At 36.1% G+C, this 20,549-nt stretch overlaps 1 protein-coding gene across 7 annotated transcripts in view; it reads left to right on the top strand.

Annotated features, from left to right (window-relative positions):
* Positions 1–20,549, top strand: part of LOC131071660 (pre-mRNA-processing protein 40A) — a 149,052-nt gene that overhangs the window by 75,188 nt on the left and 53,315 nt on the right. For all 7 annotated transcript variants that reach the window (XR_009112556.2, XM_058007590.2, XM_058007589.2 and 4 more), the window contains one exon: positions 9,951–10,020. Coding sequence is in view for 6 of the 7 variants with exons in the window: in XM_058007590.2 (XP_057863573.2) it covers positions 9,951–10,020 (70 nt within the window). In the remaining variant the exon portion in view is untranslated. The remainder of the gene's footprint in view (positions 1–9,950; positions 10,021–20,549) is intronic.

The following is a 20,549-nucleotide window of genomic DNA, read 5'->3' as shown; positions in this document are numbered from 1 at the left end:
TGAATCATTCATTCAATTTATTTTTCATGGTATCAGAGCGGGTCGATGGGATTCTTTAAAGCTTGGCAAATTTTTTAATAAAAATTCATGGCCTTCTTTCTGGAATATTTTCTAGATTTTTTTTATTGTTTTTTTTATTTTATAAAAACACGATTTTGCTTTTTTGAAGGTTTTGAGGGTTTCGAGGATTTCTGGTTCGTGGGCGAATTTCTTTGTGCTGGGCAGCAGTTCTTGTTTTTTAGAGTTTTGGAGATTTTCGGGCCTGCAACCAAGAGGTTTTTTCTGCAGATTGAAAATTTTCTTAGGGTTTCTGCAATTTTCGACTAGGGTTTTAACCCTTCAGTTCAAGTCGAAATTTTATTTTGGTTACAGATTCTTGGTGGGTTTTTCAAGACCTCAACTGAGCCGTCGTCAGATTTTTTTGGGTGCATCATTTCCATGCCTCAATTTTGGAGCTGACGGATCTGTATTCTGATTTTAGATTCTTGGTGGGTTTTTCGAGAGCTTTTCTGGGTTGATCTCAGTTTTTTTGGTTGCATCGTTTTCCGTGCCTCAAATTTTGTGCTAGCGAATTTGCCTTGGAATTTAAAAACAGTCAGCGATTTCTGCTAATTCTGTGGGCGCTGTTTATGCTGTACATCCGACCTAGGGTTTCTGCCCTATTTTTTTTTTTTGTGTTTTTTTTGAAAAAAAATCGTCAATATTTTTCTGTTTTTTTTACAAAAAAAAAAATCAGAGGTATTTTTTTATTTTCTGCAAGTTACTATTTTTTTCTGATTATTTTTAGGAAAAATTTCAGGTTTTAAGTTTGCAGAAAATTTTAATTTTTGGGTTTCTTCCAAACCTCGAAATTGGTGCCAGAATTCTCTCCCAGGGTTTCAGATTTTTTGTGCAGCTGCTTCTATTCTGATTTTTGAATCAGATTCTTCTGTCTCATGCTTTCACTAGGTTGACCTTGTTCAACCTCCATTTTCGTGATGGCATCTTTGACCAACATCATGTTGGAACACAGACAAAAGTTCAACAGCTGCCACAACACTTGGAAACAATGCATGTTCACGATATTTGAATATCGTTGCCTTGATCAGATTGATTTAGGCCAGACCTCGTCTTACAGGTCCCAGGGTTTTCACGATTTTTTCCTGAAAAATTGTCTGTCGGTTTTATGATTTTTTCCACAAAAAATCATGGGAGGGTTTTCACGATTTTTTCCTGAAAAATTATTCGTAGAGTTTATATTTTTCCCTTAAAAATTATCTCATCTGTAATCCGCGATATTCTCGTAAGATTTTAGTTATCTGGGTTTTACAGTTTTTTTCCACAAAAACGATGATTTGTAACCTCAGATTTCTTGGTTTTTCGATTTTCTCCTCAAAATCATGCTTTGTTGCAGTTAGTTTGGGTCGCACCTGCCAGGACGAACATCTGCAACCGTGGTATCTTGCAGTCAGTTTTGGAGTTGATACTCTTCTGCAAAAGGGTTTGCCGATTTTCCTCAAAATCATGGTTTTAGGTTTCAATTTGGTTACCCAACGTCAGGTTGGATGGATTCTGGTATTCTTGGTCATTAACACTTTTCAGATCCAAGGAGGGTCTCCATTGCAACAGAGTGTTCTTTTCATTTGTGATCAAAAGACTTGCAGTGTCTTCTGTAGGGTAGTTAGTAGATAGAATGACCATTAAGGGAGGGTATTAGAATATTTAATTATATTTTAGTCACCTATATTTAGTTCCTTGTTTAATGTTCATTTAGCTTTTTAGTTAATTAGCTTTTAAGCTTTATTTAGCATTTAGCTTTTTCTTTTTAATTAATTAGCTTTTAGCTCGTTAATCTTTTACTTTAACGTTATGTTCTAATTATAGAACATCGTCTTGTAACCTCTATATATACGTGTGTATATCGTTCAATGTAATCATCCGATTATTGAATCATTCATTCAATATATTTTTCAGTAATTCTCAGTCTCATAGAAATAGGATTTCTCTCAATTTCACCTCATTCAGAAACACTTTGGCAACGAAAGGTCACATCCTATCAAGAATTCCTGTAATTTCGAAGGAGGAACTCTGAATTAGGGTAAAGATTGGTCATCGAACCCTGATGTCAGCTCGGGTCTCAAATTTTTAAAAACATCTATCCCTATACTGATTTGTCTGAATTTTTGTTTAACATCCAGTAGTTAATCATTTTGTATTTAATTCAAGACCTAGTCTCTTAAGATTGGTATCTCGCTGGTAATCAATTCTCTTTGCTTTGTCAGTAGTGTCCTACTGTCACTTTGTGCATGGTCTGGGGTTATATATATATCAGGACATGTTTTTATATGTCCAAGAGTTATATTGAAGTTTCATTTTTGTTTGTCTTGGGAAATCAAGGTCCAGGTTGTAACGCAGTAGTTCATAGTGGGAATGCTTGTAATGTGTCCTTTAATAGTGAATATACACTCAAGCTTTGATTTTGTGCATGGGATTGCCATTAAGAAAACATTAAAAAATTGAGAAATTCTACATAGAAGGGGACTATTTTCTTAGAATCAATATGATCACTATATAGTAATATACAGAGAACAAGCTAACATTGGAACACCAACAGATTTGGAGGTTGGACCCTCTTTTATACCAGATTATATAACATATTAAAAAATTCCAATGCCACGTCCAAAATAGGTTGAGAAAGAATAACAAGATTGTAGATCTATTGGTCAATAAGACAGTTAACATAAAGCACAATGTTGACCACATCTAATGGCAGGACTCACAAACTCCTCTAGAGAAATCTAAACAATATGAAGCCTTAGAGAAGCTCCCCACCTCAAATCATCTAGATCGAGAATAAATCTAAGAGGATGCTCATGCTAAGGTTACTAGCCAAGATCTCTCCTCTTTATCGTCCTCATCTATCCTAATCTTTGTCTCCCCATTTATTTTGTTGAACAAAAACCCTGCCAGTCTTATTTTAATAGATCCATTCTTGGGAAGATAATATTTACCTTCTTTATGTTCCCTTTTGTTATTCCTAGTCATTACTTTTGTCCCCAGCTCCCAATCACAAAGTCCCCACTCATCTTCAATTGTTTTCTCTATGACCAACATGGCTTCTCTTCATTATACAATCTGCACACCTTGTAATGTCCCCTTCTCGGGCCTAATTAGCAGGGTTGATTGTTAGCCTATTTTATTGGAGGGCATTGGTTTAGTTTTAGTTGGTTTCTGTTGATGGATTTGAGCCTAGTTGGCCTTATGGATTGCGGTTATGCTTTTTGGAGCACTTTCATACTCTTGGGGTGTTCTCCAAACATCTTGGAGAATACACCTTTTTTTAGTAAGTCTTTGACTTGGCACCAGTCTTCATCCCACTGCCTCATTTTCAACTTGGCATGCTAAATTTTGGTTTTCAATGCCTTGACAATGAATTTCACAACTCAGACGAGAGTATTTAAAATATGTACCAAATTTTTCATGTTAATGCTATATTATTTCACTTTAGTGTTATATTTCTTGTAAAGTTACGTTATGTGCCCCTAAGGTGGACTCCTAGGGGAAGGGGAGTTGCACATAAGATATTTTAATATTTCAAAATGTGCTTTGGGGTGGGAAATGAATTATTTTAAATTTCAAATTGGCTTATTTTCACCTCAAAGCTATAAAAGAATGTTTGGGCTCTCATTTTGGCTATGCAGAAGAGTAGACATAGCAAAGTGCTAACAGATTGAACTTGCATGTTTTTCCTTGGATCTTGTGAGAACAAAAACACTCACTGGATAGCTGGTTGCAGATTTGAAAGACAATCCCTAGCTGGTTGGAGTGGTTCTACTAAAGGAATCACCATTGTTATTCATAGAGATTGCAAAGTTGGGATTTCAGAAATGAAGATCTTCTAGGTGTTTTCATTGCAAATTTTTGGGTGTGTATTTAGAACTGATTTTCAGATATTTTTGGTGTGTTTGTTGCATTTTCAGATTGTTTCTTGCTGGCCCCACAGTTGGTGATTTTGTGCTACCCAAGCTGGTGATACCACTCTTTAATCAGTAATGCAATAAGTAAAGGTGAATGGTTTTGAAGCGGCATGAATTTCTATGAAGGGTCATACATGTGATAGGAGCCCTTGGAACTAGGCGTGAGGTCCTAGGAGGCTGGTTGCTTGACTTTCTGGAATTGTTTCTATATGGTTGGTAGCCTAGGTGACTGTTGATCATTCCAAGCAATATCTTGCTGAGAGGGTGTTTGGGCATTTGGCTTTTCTGGCCACCCCTGTTTCCAACTGGGTATGACTGAAAATACATAGAAGACCTGAAACTTGTCATAATCGATCATTTGAGGTTGAACAACACTGCTGGGTTGTGTTTAGTGTTTGGTCACCTATTGGAGGTGTCATTGGTGAGGTTGGAGGGCATTATTGAAGATTTCTACTTCTGGTTTGGGCTTGTAACAGTCATTCGAGAGATGCTATCTTTCAGACAAACATTGCAGACCTGTTTGCTTCTATTTTGGCAAGTTTGGAGGGCACTTGGGTTGAAGCTTTTGGTGTGAATCTGTCACTGGCACTTGGGAGTGTATTGCATTCAAGTTTGGAGGTTTGCTGGCAATATCCTTCACTGTCCTGCCTGTAACAGCAAGAAATTTGTCCACATTTAGACCTGCAACAGTCATCCTTGTCTCTGTTTGGTGGTATTTCATGTGGGGTTTCATATTTATGTTCATTTTATGTATTAGTGTCTCATTGTGAATGACTATTCACCCAAAACTTTGTAACAGTAGTTATATGAACATTGAAAAATTATATCAGAACTTTGTGACAGCAAACGACCACTATTTTGCATGTTATTGTTGTTATTTTCGTTGTCAAAAGATTGAATTTTTTTTTTGGGTGGGTACTATACACCTCCATGTCCCACCTTCATCCACAACTGTCTTTCATTTTCTCTCTACATACAAATCCTTATCCTACCCATCTTCTCGAGGAATGTCTCTTAATGCATCCAACCCCACTTGCCCAATCCTATATCAAATTGTTAAGGTGTCAAATCAGCATTAATGCAAAGTGCATTTTCTCACTACTATGCCCAGCAACAGATATGATACTAGTTTGATAGAAAAATATCGGCCACAACTTCATGAGCAAAGAGCTTGATGGCGATTCTTGATAGACAAAGGTGCACATCCTTAAACAAATAAATTTGCTATCACTCGCTGCCATGATGATTAGGGATTTCACCCTTTTTACATAGGATTAGTAGATTGGAATTATGAATTTTTAGACTTAAGCTTCTAACAGTCAACAACTTGTGTCAAATCTAAATACAATGTACGAAAGTAGTGGAGTGATATGCAGTCACAAGATTAAACAAGACAAAAATTTTACATGGGAAACCCTTATGGGAGAAAACATACCACTGAAGATGTTGAAATTGTATCATTCAGAATCAATACCAATTCAATACAATAAGGTCCATGGAAAACTTGTCACAGAGTCTCAATCTATAACACACCCTTGTTTTGCAATCTGTTGAGTGTTTATGTGCCAACAATGTGCAAAAATGTGTTAAGTGTCTGTTACATTGAGTTGATAACTTTGAGTAACCTTGGCGCATTCACACGAATTGTTATGCATAGACGTATTCATTGCAAATGCCAACTGTACAATGGTATAACTAACTTGCAGAATACCAAGAGTCATGTAACTATACTTTGTACACATAATGTCAGCATACTATACTTACCATCAAGTAAGATGCCTCCACATGGACAAGCTCCTTGTACAATTAGCTGCTGCCACATACTATGAAACAATGGTTACCACCATACGTTGTCAGTATCAATATGTTTTTTATGTAACAATCACTATTAGATTCTCTCTTGTGATAGCACATACAAACACAGCTTCACTCCTAATTGGTTGCAGTACCTTGTATCATCTTCTAGAACATTATCCAACTCTTAGATCATGCTCACAGGTTCACTAGTTCTATAGCAAGTGCACCTACATAATTGATCATGCTTTCACCATATGTGGTTGTGATTTCTTCCAAATACCTTGCGATTGCTGAAACAACATCACCACATGTGAATCAATATACATGATATATCACAACATCTAGAACATCACTATCATATGTGTATCACTACGTCAATTGCACCACGATATTTGGTAACTCATACACATTACCACAAAGAATACTACAGACAAATTTTAAATACAGGGACCCTCTGTAGGTAAATATCACCCAAGTCCCAACTGTGAGAGATCACAACCAACAAACTGCAATACAAGTCTTGTCACACATTCTAAATGGAAAGGAATTATGTTTGTTATAAAACTTAGGGAAGAAGTGTGTAGCACAATCTTATGCTATAGCAACATTTTTTGACATATATAGTGAATCTATAGATTCACCATAATTGCTGTGGGTTTTGACTGCCATAGATTTATTTAACTCTTGTTTAAATGAGATAAAAGAAAGGACGAGTCTATCCCTAGTGTTAGGTTATTCTTTAATAGAAGCTACCTACATTTTTAACAACTAGCATTATTGATTGGATTCAACATGGAGGTAACATAAAACTAATGTGACGAGGAACACTACTTAATGATTATGAACATGTTGGGATAACAAAGGTAGACTACTACAGTATGGAAAATCTGAAACTAAGTATGATCGTTCTTGAAAGACCATTCAATAAATTGTGCTTAATTGTTGAATACCACTAATAGATTTGAACTTTGAAATTAATAAAATAAGGAATCAACAAACCACATGAGAAAAACACATTGTACAAGATTTACGTGGAGAGATCCTTTTGGAAAGCTTCACATAGAAGAGAGGCTAAGCACGTGTTGTTTTCTTCAAATAAGATTACAAAGCAACACACTTCCTTCACTCCTTTGTCTCCAATTTGATAACACTTGTGTACCTTTGGAAGAAGGATACCACTAGGAGTTTCTAGAACAAGGGGTGAACAAATCATTGTAAAACATGGTGCCCAAAAGCCTCTTGCAAATCCAAACGTCCCACTCCTTGGAACTTCCTCTTGAATGTATAAGGCCATTCATTTTGGCATCCAAAGAGATACCTTTTCCATCCTTTATAAATGCCCAACTGGGAGTAGTTACAGCCACTTGTATGGAATATCAAGAGTCACTTTTCCTTCTTTTTTAAGCTCTCAACTTGAAGAGATAATTAATCATCACAAGTAATTAATTATTGTTTCCAATGACTCTTTCATCCCTTATGAATGCATTTACAAACTATAGGTGGGACATTATTACTAGTTATTTTCCACTAGTACCTTAGGTGTGTAGAGACACTTTGTCAAGGATGTTATAACAAATGGAATAACATAGTGTCTACAAGGTTGATGGCACCATAATAACCTAATGGAACAATTCTGCATGGGGGAACCAAGCAATCAATTTGATTTATTCCTTGCTAAGTTCTCTGCCAGCCACTTCACTTCCTTGCCAACTATGGAAAGGAACTAAAAGTGGTTTGGAGTAGTGGAGAAGACCTCACAATTCTATGTAAATTATGTTGTCACATCAAATTCCATTTGAATTAGAACCCTAATCAAGTGCCTCAGGTTAGTGGCTTGATTAGACTTGGTTAAAGGATTTCTTGCCTTCTTGCTATGGTTGTAAAAGGAAATCTTTTTCAGTGTCTAAAACTAGTTAAAATTGAATATTCTTTTATTTCATTTCCTTATTTCCTTAGGAACAAAGCACTTTGATGTAATCAACAATAAAGAAATGAGTAGAATGTTTTGTTCTACCTAAATGTGGCTTACCTAATTAAGAGCTACATTCATTCCCTAGACGAAATACTATTCTTTTTGCTAGTGGACTTAAATTTTTTTGAAATATCTAGAAACATAGTAATATATTCTTAAAAATAGAGATGGAAATAGAAATGTGGAAAGGTGTAGAACCTGGAGAAATTTTAGAAGTCACCTGAGACACACATTCATGCAGTTCATAGATGACAAGTGTCATGTCCCCACTTATCAACCACTTCTTATCTGCCTTCTAGCATGAAAGAAAACAGAAATACATAAACAAAGAGACACCGTTGATCAGAAAATCATCTCATTTATGAGACTTCATGATTTTCTGAGGTTTTAGAACCCAGAAATTAATGTACCCAGAAAGAGGCAACCATGCTATACTTAAGCGATTAGATTAAGGATGAAATATAGAAATGGAGCAATCTTAACTATGCAGAAGGTCCAATATGCAGATCATGGTTACTATTATGCTACTGTGTATGATTATGATCCAAAATTGCAAGCTGTGATTGTCGTCTGGTTCATCTACTTTTTTCTGAGTGCACAACGATTCCCCCCGAATCCATTGAGGGAGTAATTAACTGGTGAAGAAGTAAACAAATTTAATAATCATATTAGAGAGGCGATGCTGAAGAGACACGAGGGAAGATCAATAGACACAGTCCATCATAAGGGTTGCAACCTCAAAAGAAGATACAACTATTCAAAACCGCTGGAAGGATATGAGAGTCATGGCCCAAGCAGAAGTAAGGGGACCATTGAAGGAGCAGATCAGATTGAATTACTGGCATTCATTATTGTAACAGCAGATTGGTATGCTGTATCTTACTAATGAACTAAGTGCTTATTTACAGTAATGTTATATTTGAATTCTATTAGGAATAAGGGGCAAATATATGGCCTATAATATAAGCTATTTGATTTATCCTTATTTATATATACATATAATAGAAATAATGTCAATATATTTGTAAATAATAGGGAAATCAGATTTATATGACAGTTATGCTTAATTTCATTTATTTACATATACATTCATAATGCATGAAACATTAGTATATCAATGACCTAATTCTTAGTCATTTTCTATTGCCCCTCATGAGGATTGAGTGGATTTGTTAGGAAGAGTTGGTATTAATATCTCACAAGGTAGGTGAGCCCCAAGAGGTGGTATGGGTGGGTGTTTCTGAAACCCTTAGGGAGCCCAAGAGGTGGTATGGACGGGTGTTCCTGAAACCCTTGGGCCTACTTGTGGAGAATGGTTTTTCTAGCGCCCTAACATAGTTATTCCCCATCCTCAGTTAGGGTTGATGATTAGGAAAGAATTAAGGATTGTGCTTAAATATAGTAATCATCAATTGTATTAATCAATACTAATGGTTCTCTAGTTTTAATGATTTGATTTAAAGGATAATAAGTATGATGAAGTATGTTTAATTACAGAAAACAGGCATTATCCTTAACATCATCCTTGGATTTGAGAAAAGGTCTCATTTGAATTGGGAATGATGACATCTCTATTTTTCCTAACCTAGAAGCTCAAGCTTAACAACCTCTGACCACCAACCGTACTCATGTATGTGTTTATCACCTTTTGTTCATGATATGAGCTGCACACAAACCAATCTATCTTACTCTAATTTGCCCCCTTCACTGATTGGCACTATGATCCCAATCATTGAGGGTTGTTTCCTTGGTTGAATTATATGAAATGTACCAAGGTATTTTTAGCTCTCCAGTGCCAAACATGTCCCTTAAATTTAAACACAAGGTGTTCTGTATTTATTTAAAAACTAGTGAGTACTTTACACTATTTTGATTTGATTTGCCAGATTTACTTCTATATTTTACATTAGCTTGTGACTTATTTTTGTGTTGAGTATCATTTAAACTAAGTTTGACTTGTTCTGATGAGACTTTGCTTTTAGATGTTGTGGTTTCCTTTGGCATTTCTGATTAGCTATTGCAACTTGTGGTACTTTTGAGTCCCATTGAACTATGTAAGTCATTTGTGTATGTTAATAGACTTTTTCCTTTTAACAAGAAAACAGTGCGTTGCCTTGGCATTTCTGGTAATTTAATTATTCTGTCTGTCGTGAAGTGGGAAGAAAAATGTGTTTCATTGTTTTTCTAAACTATACACTGACCTCTACAAAATATTTGCTTTCCAGGCTAGACAAAGCTGATTTGGGTGATACAAAGGGAGGAGGAATAGATGATGCTTCTGCACAAGATCTTGAGGTGGAATTAGCATTTGATCCTTGATTTTAAACTCTAATTGTACGAGAATCTTCTGCTTGGTGTTGCCATGAATTTAGTTTTAAATGCCACAAGGCCCATAAGTATTAATAATTTGTCTTTGAGAATTTTTTCATTATTAAAGTTGGGACAATTTGGCTAAGCTGATATCTGATAGATGGATTTGCATTTAGCAGTCCATTCCAGTCAGCATAAATCACAAATCCATGTGCTTTTGCTTGTACTTGTATAGATAGATACTAAATTCCTCAACAAGAGATACTTACATGAACTCAGGTAGAGCTCAACATCTTCTTTTGCACTTTTATTTTTTAATGTGTTTCCCTAACACTCTGTATAATTCTGTCATTCTAAATTCCCAGTAGTGTGTTTCAAAATTATAATCTGATTGTGGAGCTTATTATTGCAGTAATTGCAGCCATTGTTTTTTGTTAGTGACCATGGGGTGCTTGTGTTAGTGACAATGCCATTGTACTTGGACTGATTTACATGACCCAAATTCATTTCCAAGTTATGCAATGAAGATGAGGAAAATCCTTTCAATTGGGCAGAGGCAAAATGCTATTTGAGACTGGGAAGGGTGATTAGGCTAGAGGTAATTTTGCTCTGTCTGGACAGATTGGGGCTGCTTTTTAATATATGAATTTTTGGACCAAAAAAAAGGAGAGACCCTAGCTTGGACAGTTTAATTGGTTTCTATCTCTATTTGTTTCAGTTTGTTTTATTTCTACTTATGGTAAAAAACCAGTTGCGGACAGCCTGATGTCCTTGGAATCGTTGTGGGAGCTGTTGGATGATAGACTGCCCCTGGTACTTTAATAAAAGGGGGACTTCTTCAAATTTTTAGCAGTTTTTTGGGATGCACTGGGAATCATCCCTGTTTTGAAGGACTTGAAATGCCCCCGAATTGGTGAACAGTGAAACAAAATCACAAACCACACTTAAATTCCTTGCCTTTGCTTTAATTCAAATTAATATATCACAAGGATATTTTTTTGTCCAAGAGGGTGCTGCAATATAAGAATGCTGAAGTTAATTTTGGGTAGGCTTGGAAATTTCATAGCTTCAACAAGGCACAACCTGTACTCTTCATGGCTAAGGATCCATTTACCTTCAACCTCTTGCCATAAAATTTTTAAACTCTTATTTTATAGATTTGGCCATCTTTAACTTTATAATTGTAATTTCGATTCCATAAGTTAATTAAGTTTATAATTTTTACTCTCAATAGCTAGCATGAAATGAACTTGATTAATATTGTTTTATCCATTAAGTTCTGTACAACCTGTTGACATTTGAAAGGAAAGGCCAGTTTGTGCCTCATATTACACAAGAATGTTGAGTACAAGGAGGGGTGATGGGGCATTGGTATATTGCACTAAAGCATCTTGACTTGGATGCTTTCATTGCACAACGGTTTTTTGGTTAAAACTTAAGATTGAAGAGGAGGGGCAAGTGGCACTCTTATTGTCCTAATGAACCAATTAGTGATATTGATGTTTTCAACTATGTTACCCCAAGTTTCCAAGACGGGTTAACGAGGGGACGGGGAAATGGGTTTCTAGGACGGATTTTTGTTTTACCATTTTAGGGGACGGGGGAATGGCAGAGGGGACAACTATATAAAAAAGTAGTTTAAAATATATAGGGAAATCTTTAATTTCAAATATATTCATATGATAACAATGTAACATTGATAAATCTAAATGGAAATTCTAAAATTTAAATCATTCATCAATGCATCATATACATTATGCAATTGAGTTGAAATGAGAATTCAAACTTGACATTCATCAATTCATCAATTCATATTCATATGCATTTTTTTATATTGAATATAAAGGATAAACAGTTAACAAAAAATATCGAAACTGTCAGGTCATGCCAAGACCAATGGCCTAACTATAAAGGTTCAACTTCGGACGTTATTTTGAATATATAGACTAAAGAGCATGGCTGAGTATAGGAACTGAGAACAAAATACTCCATATACACAACGCTATACATCCAAAAAGTGGGGGACAGCCAGCTAACTAGTTATCAATCCAAGAGGTCCAACCAAGCTGACCTTCCATCCATATAATCTGTCTGCCCTCCCTCACTGGGACTGCTCCATGTGTGGCAAGCTGAGCCATGAATTCTCTCTCGGCCCTCCTCCCTTCATTGATTTCTGCTACACAGGCTGCAAGGGCGTTGACAAAGGGGGTCGTTTCTAAATTCTCCCTGCTGCACGTGAAACCATATGAGAGTTTTGAGATGTATACCCTGGTATGACCATCCTCCAGGAACCTTTCGAACTTCTTCGTGGCTAGTCTCATTAGTGGTGTAACCTGCGATTCAACATAATGTAAAGTAAGTCTACGAAAAGACTCAGTAAGCTTTCCAGCCCTACCCTGGAACTTATCTTCGTTTCTGATAATCCATATGTACCATAAATTTCACAAGTAAGAATAAACCAGAACAGATTACAATCCTTTTTCAATCTCTGCATAGAACCAGTAATAATGTCCAGAATATTAACATTTTCAGAAATGGAAATACCAAATAGAAGCCATATCTCCCTAGCAATGATACAGTCAAAAAACAGATGCTGGATATTCTCAGTCACCTTACACAAATTACATATATCAAAAGAATTTTGATCATTTCTGCAAGGAAGCCTATTAATAATCAACAGCCATTTAAAACATTTCTTCTTAGGAGCAACTTTGCTGCTCCATAAATTTTCAAAAATGTGCTTCCATTTGCTATCAATCTAATCAGTATGCCAAACATCATTAATATGAGAAATTATGGAGTTACTTGCAGTTAAAGAATTATAATCATTTTTACCTTAACATTAATAAGCAAGCTGCCATCCTTCCAAGTGAAAGTGACGAATCTATCATTATACACAAGGCAACTCTTGGGGAGTTGCAATATATTACAAGCCTCCCTTAAAATGGAGTATGTTATCCAATTAGATGCAGGCAGGGAGAAGGTCTGGGATAACTTAGCCCAAGGGATCAGTCGTTCCCTATTGATGAGGTCTTTAAAGCACTTAATACCTTTGTTAGCACAGTTTTTAGCCGAACACCCTTGAACAAGAGCGAGGCGTTTCCCTTTATGAAACAAGTTCCACCAAATGGACCTCTCACCACTGACGGAGAGACTACTGCTGACCCTACAGTTAGAAATCTGCACCCTTACATACTCCCACGCCTTCCAAATGGTTTTGAACACCAAGGAGCTTGGGACAGATGCCAGGAAATTCCCAGCAACAAGGTCACTAAAGGGGAGATTCGTTGATGCCTTAGCTTGCTTGGGTACTGCCATCATGATGTTATTCCTGACCAGGAATTTCCATGGCTCATTGCCACTAAGAGAGTGGAAGACCCATTTGGCCTCAAGTGCTATCCCATCTTGGCTTGGATGCTTTCATTGCAACATGATTTTTTGGTTAAAACTTAAGATTGAAGAGGAGGGGCAAGTGGTTCTCTTATTGTCCTAATGAACCAATTAGTGATATTGATGTTTTCAACTATGTTATCCCAAGTTTCCAAGACGGGTTAATGAGGGGACAGGGAAATGGGTTTCTAGGACGGATTTTTGTTTTGCCATTTTAGGGGATGGGGGAATGGCAGAGGGGACAACTATATAAAAAAGTAGGGAAAAACTAAAATATATAGGGAAATTTCTAAATTCAAATATATTCATATGATAACAATGTAACATTGATAAATCTAAATGGAAATTCTAAAATTTAAATCATTCATCAATGCATCATATACATTATGCAGTTGAGTTGAAATGAGAATTCAAACTTGACATTCATCAATTCATATTCATATGCATTCATAAATATAATTCATTGAATCTGGAATCACTATCAATATCATGCATATAATATCATTATCAAAACGTCCAAAGGCTGCAAGTTTCAATGCATATAATCCTCTCTTTTTTTTCCTTCAACTGCTGTTTCTTTCCCCTTTTTTGCTCTCCTCAACCAAATCACAACACAATTTTAAAATTAGGGGTTTTTGCCCATTTAGGGCGAGCTATAGGTGTGGGGGTCACTCAACAAAGAAGGAATAATGTTTTTTAAAGTTATGATTGTTATTTTTTCGAAAAGAATTGACACGTCTGGTGGGGCGGCTAGCTGTACCCGGGATGGTTGAGGGATGTCTTGGATGCCCCCAACCGTCTTGGGACAGCTGGTCATCCCCCCACAGACGTGCCTGATGTTTCTGGGTTTCTGAAACGTTTCTTCCGAAAACCCGAAATTTGGGGATGGCATGGGGACGTTTCTTGCCGTCCCCCAAATGTCCCCTTTTCCAAAACGTGGCAAAAACAAGGGGAAGCGCGTCCCCGGGTAACAGTGGTTTCTAATGAAGGCGATATGATGATTCACTTTGAGTTTCCATATTTACCATGTACCTTGACCTCTGTGTTAATTTCAAGCAATCAGATGTTAATCTAACCAATTAATTATAATCAGGCTGTGAATAAACAGTAATAGTAATAAAACACAAGAAACAAGACGCCAATACCTTGGGAAAACCTCCCTCTTGGAGGTGAAAAACCCAGCCTTAAATATGATATGTATTATCTCAATTGTAGGCAATTACAATATAGCAAACTTATCTCAGATTGCTGTCCAAACAGAAGTTGACAAGGTAATGAAGGATGCAGCCCTAATCAACAGTAGATGACCAAAAGAGAGGATCAGCAGCAGATGACAACAATAGGCTGGAGCAGAATTGCAGAAGATCTTGACAACTTCGCCCAACAATATCCTTGACTGAATTCGCACAAGTGAAGAGTTCGCTAAAATGTAGGAGAACAGATTGCATTTTCTAAGAATGATTGTGTAAATGACTTCGTCTTCAAGTGGATTATATACCATCCTTTTTGGTGCTAAACATCCTCAAGCCGGCTTGCAAGATAAATAATTAATATTATACATTTTCCCACGTTAGGTATTGGGTCCAGCCCAATAGCCACCACGTTACAATTGAGCCCAGCCCAAAACATAGTTAATTGTTACATTTGGGTCTACCTTGTCTGCAAGTTACATTTATAGGGCCTGTCCTATCCACAAGCTACATTATATATAGGTCTTGCCCACACAAGACATAATTACAAGTTACATGTATTTGGGCCTAGCCCTAAGTTCAATTTACATAATAGATAATACATGTGTATTTTAATTGTCATTGACAACATTAAAATACAATAGATAGGTATCTGAGCCAGCTACTATTTCAACACTCTGATCATCAAATAATTTTGAACATATCCTTTTAATACAAACTTATGAATACATAGGAGGAAAATCTTCTAAAGAAATCATGCCAAGGTTTAAATTGATAGCTTTTGACATCGTAGAGGGTCGAGACAATTACAATGTATTGAGGAGAGGTATTGAAAAGAAGTAAGCTTACAAAACAAGAATGGAAATCTCTTAATTTTGTATTGACTTTGCCTTAACAGGTCGAAGTTTGTCTTTAGATGAACGTAGCTAGAGTACATATTCTTTTATTTACTTAGTTAAGTGCAACTGGTTGGCAGCAAAAAATGCAAAGGAGTTGGTATATGTGCATTCTAACATGCGACTCTTATCACACACGCAAGCTAATTGGAAGGGGTTGACAAGCCATTGAGATCTAGCGTTAGAGCATCTTGACTTGGACGCTTCCCTTATATAACTTTTCTTAGTCGAGAACAAAGAAGAGGGGCATGAGGCTGCTAAGCAATACTTTTATAGCATAGCTACTTGGATTTGTGTTGCTTGTAATCCAAATTAATCAATTATGCCTCAGAATAATGTAAAACAAAATAATAATCTAATCTAAGATACCTGATAAAGAACTTGTGGAAAGATACAATTTTTGAAAGCATAAATTTCTTTCATTCTCATAAAGCTTAAGAAATGTGAGTCCTATGTAACAATCACCAATAATTACAACCTCAAAATTTCGTAACATTTAACAAGATCAAATAACTCATGCATATAACAGAACGCACTAAGATCAGCTCATATCAAATTGGTTAACATCCATTATAAGATCTGCTCAATAATTACATTCAATGGTTTATCTCCATAATACTACTATACGATGAATGCACAATTCAATTATACATTGGCTCACAACTACAGCCCATTAAGTATTAATGATATAGAAATACTAATATATAAAGGCCACATGGTAGTATAGCGATCCAAAGACAATATACAATCACCATGAAACAACTCTAAGAAACTCTAACTTTGTCCAAATATTAACACTTTCTCCAAGGTCTTGTTGCATATGGGAAACTATATTTAATCCACACATTGAAGTAATTCTTTTCCTCCCAACCATTGGTTTGGCTTGAAGCAAACAAATGGATAACCTAAAAATCATGATGTAATAATTACTAGTATATTGGTTATTTTATTAAGTTGTTTCTATTATTTTACACATAAACATACATCCATAATCATTTGGAACGTAAGGTACCACTCTTTCAAATTCACAACATTCTTTTATCATAAAAGATATCCATATTTACCTTAATCATGGACCCAAGGTCTTAGAACATTTTGTAATAATCTGAATTGAATTTTTTCTGACTTTTCACTTTCACAAGGACAAGCATGTAACCTTGACTCCTTGACAACTTTTACAATTTTTGGAAGAATCGCTTAATTTGGCATCAAGACTTCCAGGTGATTTACAAATTGATATTGAAAATGAATGAACTAGTTCTAGTGGGAAGCCCTCTAGAAAAAATTAAAAACCTAGTATTGAATTTGGAAGCGAACCACATAAATAAACACAATTTGAAGCTATTGCAATATTAGTTTTAGTAGCAAGACTTTTAGAATAATACAAGATTATCATAGTTTGCAGGAGGCCCGTCTCCTACCCCCGAAGACTCATCTTGGTCTTGGAGACACGTCTCCGCACCTTCGGTATTGGAGACATCTCTGGAAACTTCTTGACGCATAGGGTGCTTTTAGCTGCTGTCTCTTGCCGGCTCCGAAGTCTCGCAAGTAGAATTTGACGTTTCCTACCATAAAACTTAGGGCAAAATGCAGTAAAAGGCAAAAAGGAAAGCAAGTAAATAAAATAAGCGTGCAACAAAACAGAGTCATAGGGAAATAATTAATAAGGAAACCGTGTCACAGGAAGACAAAAATCCATGCAAAGTTATAGTGATCGAATCTACTGATAGTGTAAACTTTTTGAGAGGGACATAAACAGTTGTATGATTGATTTCTTATCATTGTAATGGTCTAAAGAGAAATTGCCTTTACTATTTAGTTAACAATATCGAGTGTGCTCAACACCTATATTACCTTATTTTCACTAGACCATTTAGATTGGCTATGGTATTGGCAATATAAGCAATTTTAATTTCAATTTTTGTTCAATTTTAAAGTTAATATTAAACTTTACCACTGTTCTTTTTTTCAAGGTTCTCTGTTGTGATATTTTTTTGAAAATTATTACATTATATTAAAAAAAAATTGGTGTCTCTAAGTTCCCTTGTCTCCTATTTTTGAAAATTAGCCATACTTGTACTGGTACCAGTCTTCGAAGTCTCCAAGTACTCCCGTCTCCTGGTAACCTTGAAGATTATACTATGTGGAGAAGGGCACAAATTTTAGTGAAGATCTTTTTTAAATCAACGAGTACAAATTCTTCAATAACAATTGCAAATCAAACATTCAACAATAACACCCTAGTGGGGTTTGAACCTTAGCAAGAACCACAACACCACAATTTAAGCCTCTGCCCACCACTCGTTAATTCTTTTCTGGCTGTCTTGGGGAGCTTGGTTCTGTAGACACATAAAATTTGTCCTCCTAATTAAACTTAATTTTTCCCATTATCAGGTGGATCCTCGTTATATAATATTCTTATTATTTATTCCTCCTTATTCCATTTTTCATTTTAATATTCATATCATAATATATTACCTCATTATTCTTCATTATCTCATTATTCTTCATTTAATCCATTAATATAAACTATTATTAAATCTATTTTCCAAATATCTCTCATATCAACTTCATCTCCTATTTATCAATTCCCACTCTATCTATTTCACTCATCTAATGCGTGTGGGATAAACACTCTTCATTTTTACATCAATCCTTTATCCCACATTTGTCTTGATATTGGATTCATCCTTGAGAACTTCTATAAAAACCTAGCCCCCTCTTTCATTTGAACAATCTAATCATCTAGCAATCTAGCAATTTGTTCGCTCTTTGCATTCTTCTTAGCTTGCATTTCGCATTCTTTAGATTTCTTTGCATTCATCATCTTGAATCGCCAAAAACCATAGCTTCTTGTGCTTTTGAGAGCTATATTATCTACATAAGATCTTGGTTTAAGGAGTGCAATGGAGTAGATTGTGTGACATGCATGTGTGTTTCTAGTTTAGATTTTAATTTTTATGTGTGTTTTGGCAGGTATATCCATTGTTGGATGTTGGAAACAAGTTTGAATCTTTGATTCAAACACTCCATTTCCTCCATCTACAGGTTCCACTGCTTTTTTTAAGCATTGTGCTTTGGTTGAGATTGTTTTTTTCCACATGAGTGGACCCTATTGGGAAGATTGTTGATCATCTGCAATTGTTGTGGATGGGATGACTATTGTCCTCCATTTTATTGCTAACTTTTCTCCATTGTTATGCAGTCACAGGTGTCCTCCAATGCATTTGGTTCTAATTTATTCATTTGTACTTACATCATTCTAAGTACTTGAGCTTGTGTGTTCTCTATAGATTTTGTGAGAGGTGTGTAATTTGACATGCAGTTATTTATACAGCATGTGCTACTTCTACTTAAGTCTCGGTTGTTGGTGTTTGTCATGGAACTCCGTTTTTGCATATCCTTATCTAGGCATTTTTGGGAAGTTCTTGATGCCTCTCCTCTCAGCAATGATAAGCTTCAAAGGATTTTCAGCATTCCATGCTCACAGGTTGACTCTGCAATTGTAGATTTGGTGGTGTAGGAAACTTGACTCTTCTTTTGCTTGTTATCCTTCTTTTTCTTCTTGTAGCACATTTTATTGTTCTTCTTTTTCATCTTATTTTTCTGCTACTTCTCCTTTGGCTTCACCTCTTCCTCTTCCTCACAGAGCCTCATTTGATATCAAGTTTTGAGATCTAGAATGAGTGCTAGCATTGAATCACAATCAACTTGTTTGAATGATGCACTTTGATTGAGTGGGTTATGGGTTTGTTTGTTTGGTTGTGAGAATGGTTAGGATGAAGATTATCTGAATGGTGTTTAGGATGAGAATTCTTTGGATAGAGGTGAATGTAAAGGCTTGACTAGAAAACGATGGGATAGAGATTTTAAAGAAGTGATGACATATGCACTGCCTTGAGCATTGAGCTGCTCCTACAAGTACTGCCATTGTTGCTTGCATTTACTTCCACCTCGTATGCCATAGACAAAATCTAAATGAAGGCCTGACCTAGGAGAAAAGTATTTTACTCCACTTATGGGATTATACTCCTCTAACTCAGTGGGGGTTGGTTGTTCATCTATTACAATAATAATTTGTTTTTTTTTTTAGTGTGGAGGAGTTGCATGTTGTAATACACAAATACAAGGTTGTTCAACCTTAGCATTTGCGATTCATTGCACTTTTTGGTGTATGTGTTCAATCCAAAGAAACGGGACTCGGACTCGGTGTCAGACTCGACTCCAGACTCCGCTGGACTCAGGAAAGTGAAAAACTCAAGAAATTTAGAGTTTTTTAAACATTTTAAACTTGTTTCAGGCACCCTTTATTGAATACACCTTAAAGACACAATAACATCATCAAACTCGGCTCATTTGATTACATACACAAGTATACATCAATCACATAAGCATAAACGCAAATTGTAGCTGAAGGAAATAACAAACATAGATATATAAATATTGTCAAATGTATACAATATTACAAAACTCACGGAATAAAAAATCCATGTCATCATATGACCATCATCAAATGTTTCATACAAATACCAAAGGTAGATACAACTACAAGCCTATGGCTCAGAGGAGCCTGCACCCTTCGGCCCCGGCCCCGGCCCCCTGCAAAGGCGTCTAAGGTAGGTCCTGAATGATTCGACAGCCATAGCCACTCCCCGTGACACCATACCATGCTCACCAACATTAGGAACATCCGTGTCACTATCTGCCTCTGAATCTCCTATTTGTGCTCGTGCTCTCCGCTCCTCCTCTACCATGGCTACAGTCTCAGCCTCTATATCTACTTGGTTGATCCAATCAGTGTCAGACTTGGAGCTTAAATTTTCCCTACTTCTATCGACGCAGTTTCCCCCCATATTTTTCGACGGGGGTTTGGAGGCAGCGCCCCCAAGGTGGGGTCAAGGGGCATTATTTTTCTATTGGCTGACATGTTGTAACCCTAATTTTTCTCATTCTCAGGCAAAGGTTGTAGTGAACAAAGACGATACCATTCATTTAAAAAAAACTTTTTAAAATGTATTTTTTTTGTCATTTTACTAAC

The sequence above is a fragment of the Cryptomeria japonica genome, chromosome 9, assembly GCF_030272615.1.
Source record: "Cryptomeria japonica chromosome 9, Sugi_1.0, whole genome shotgun sequence".
Lineage (NCBI taxonomy): Eukaryota > Viridiplantae > Streptophyta > Pinopsida > Cupressales > Cupressaceae > Cryptomeria > Cryptomeria japonica.
This window is presented reverse-complemented; position numbering and strand designations above follow the sequence as displayed.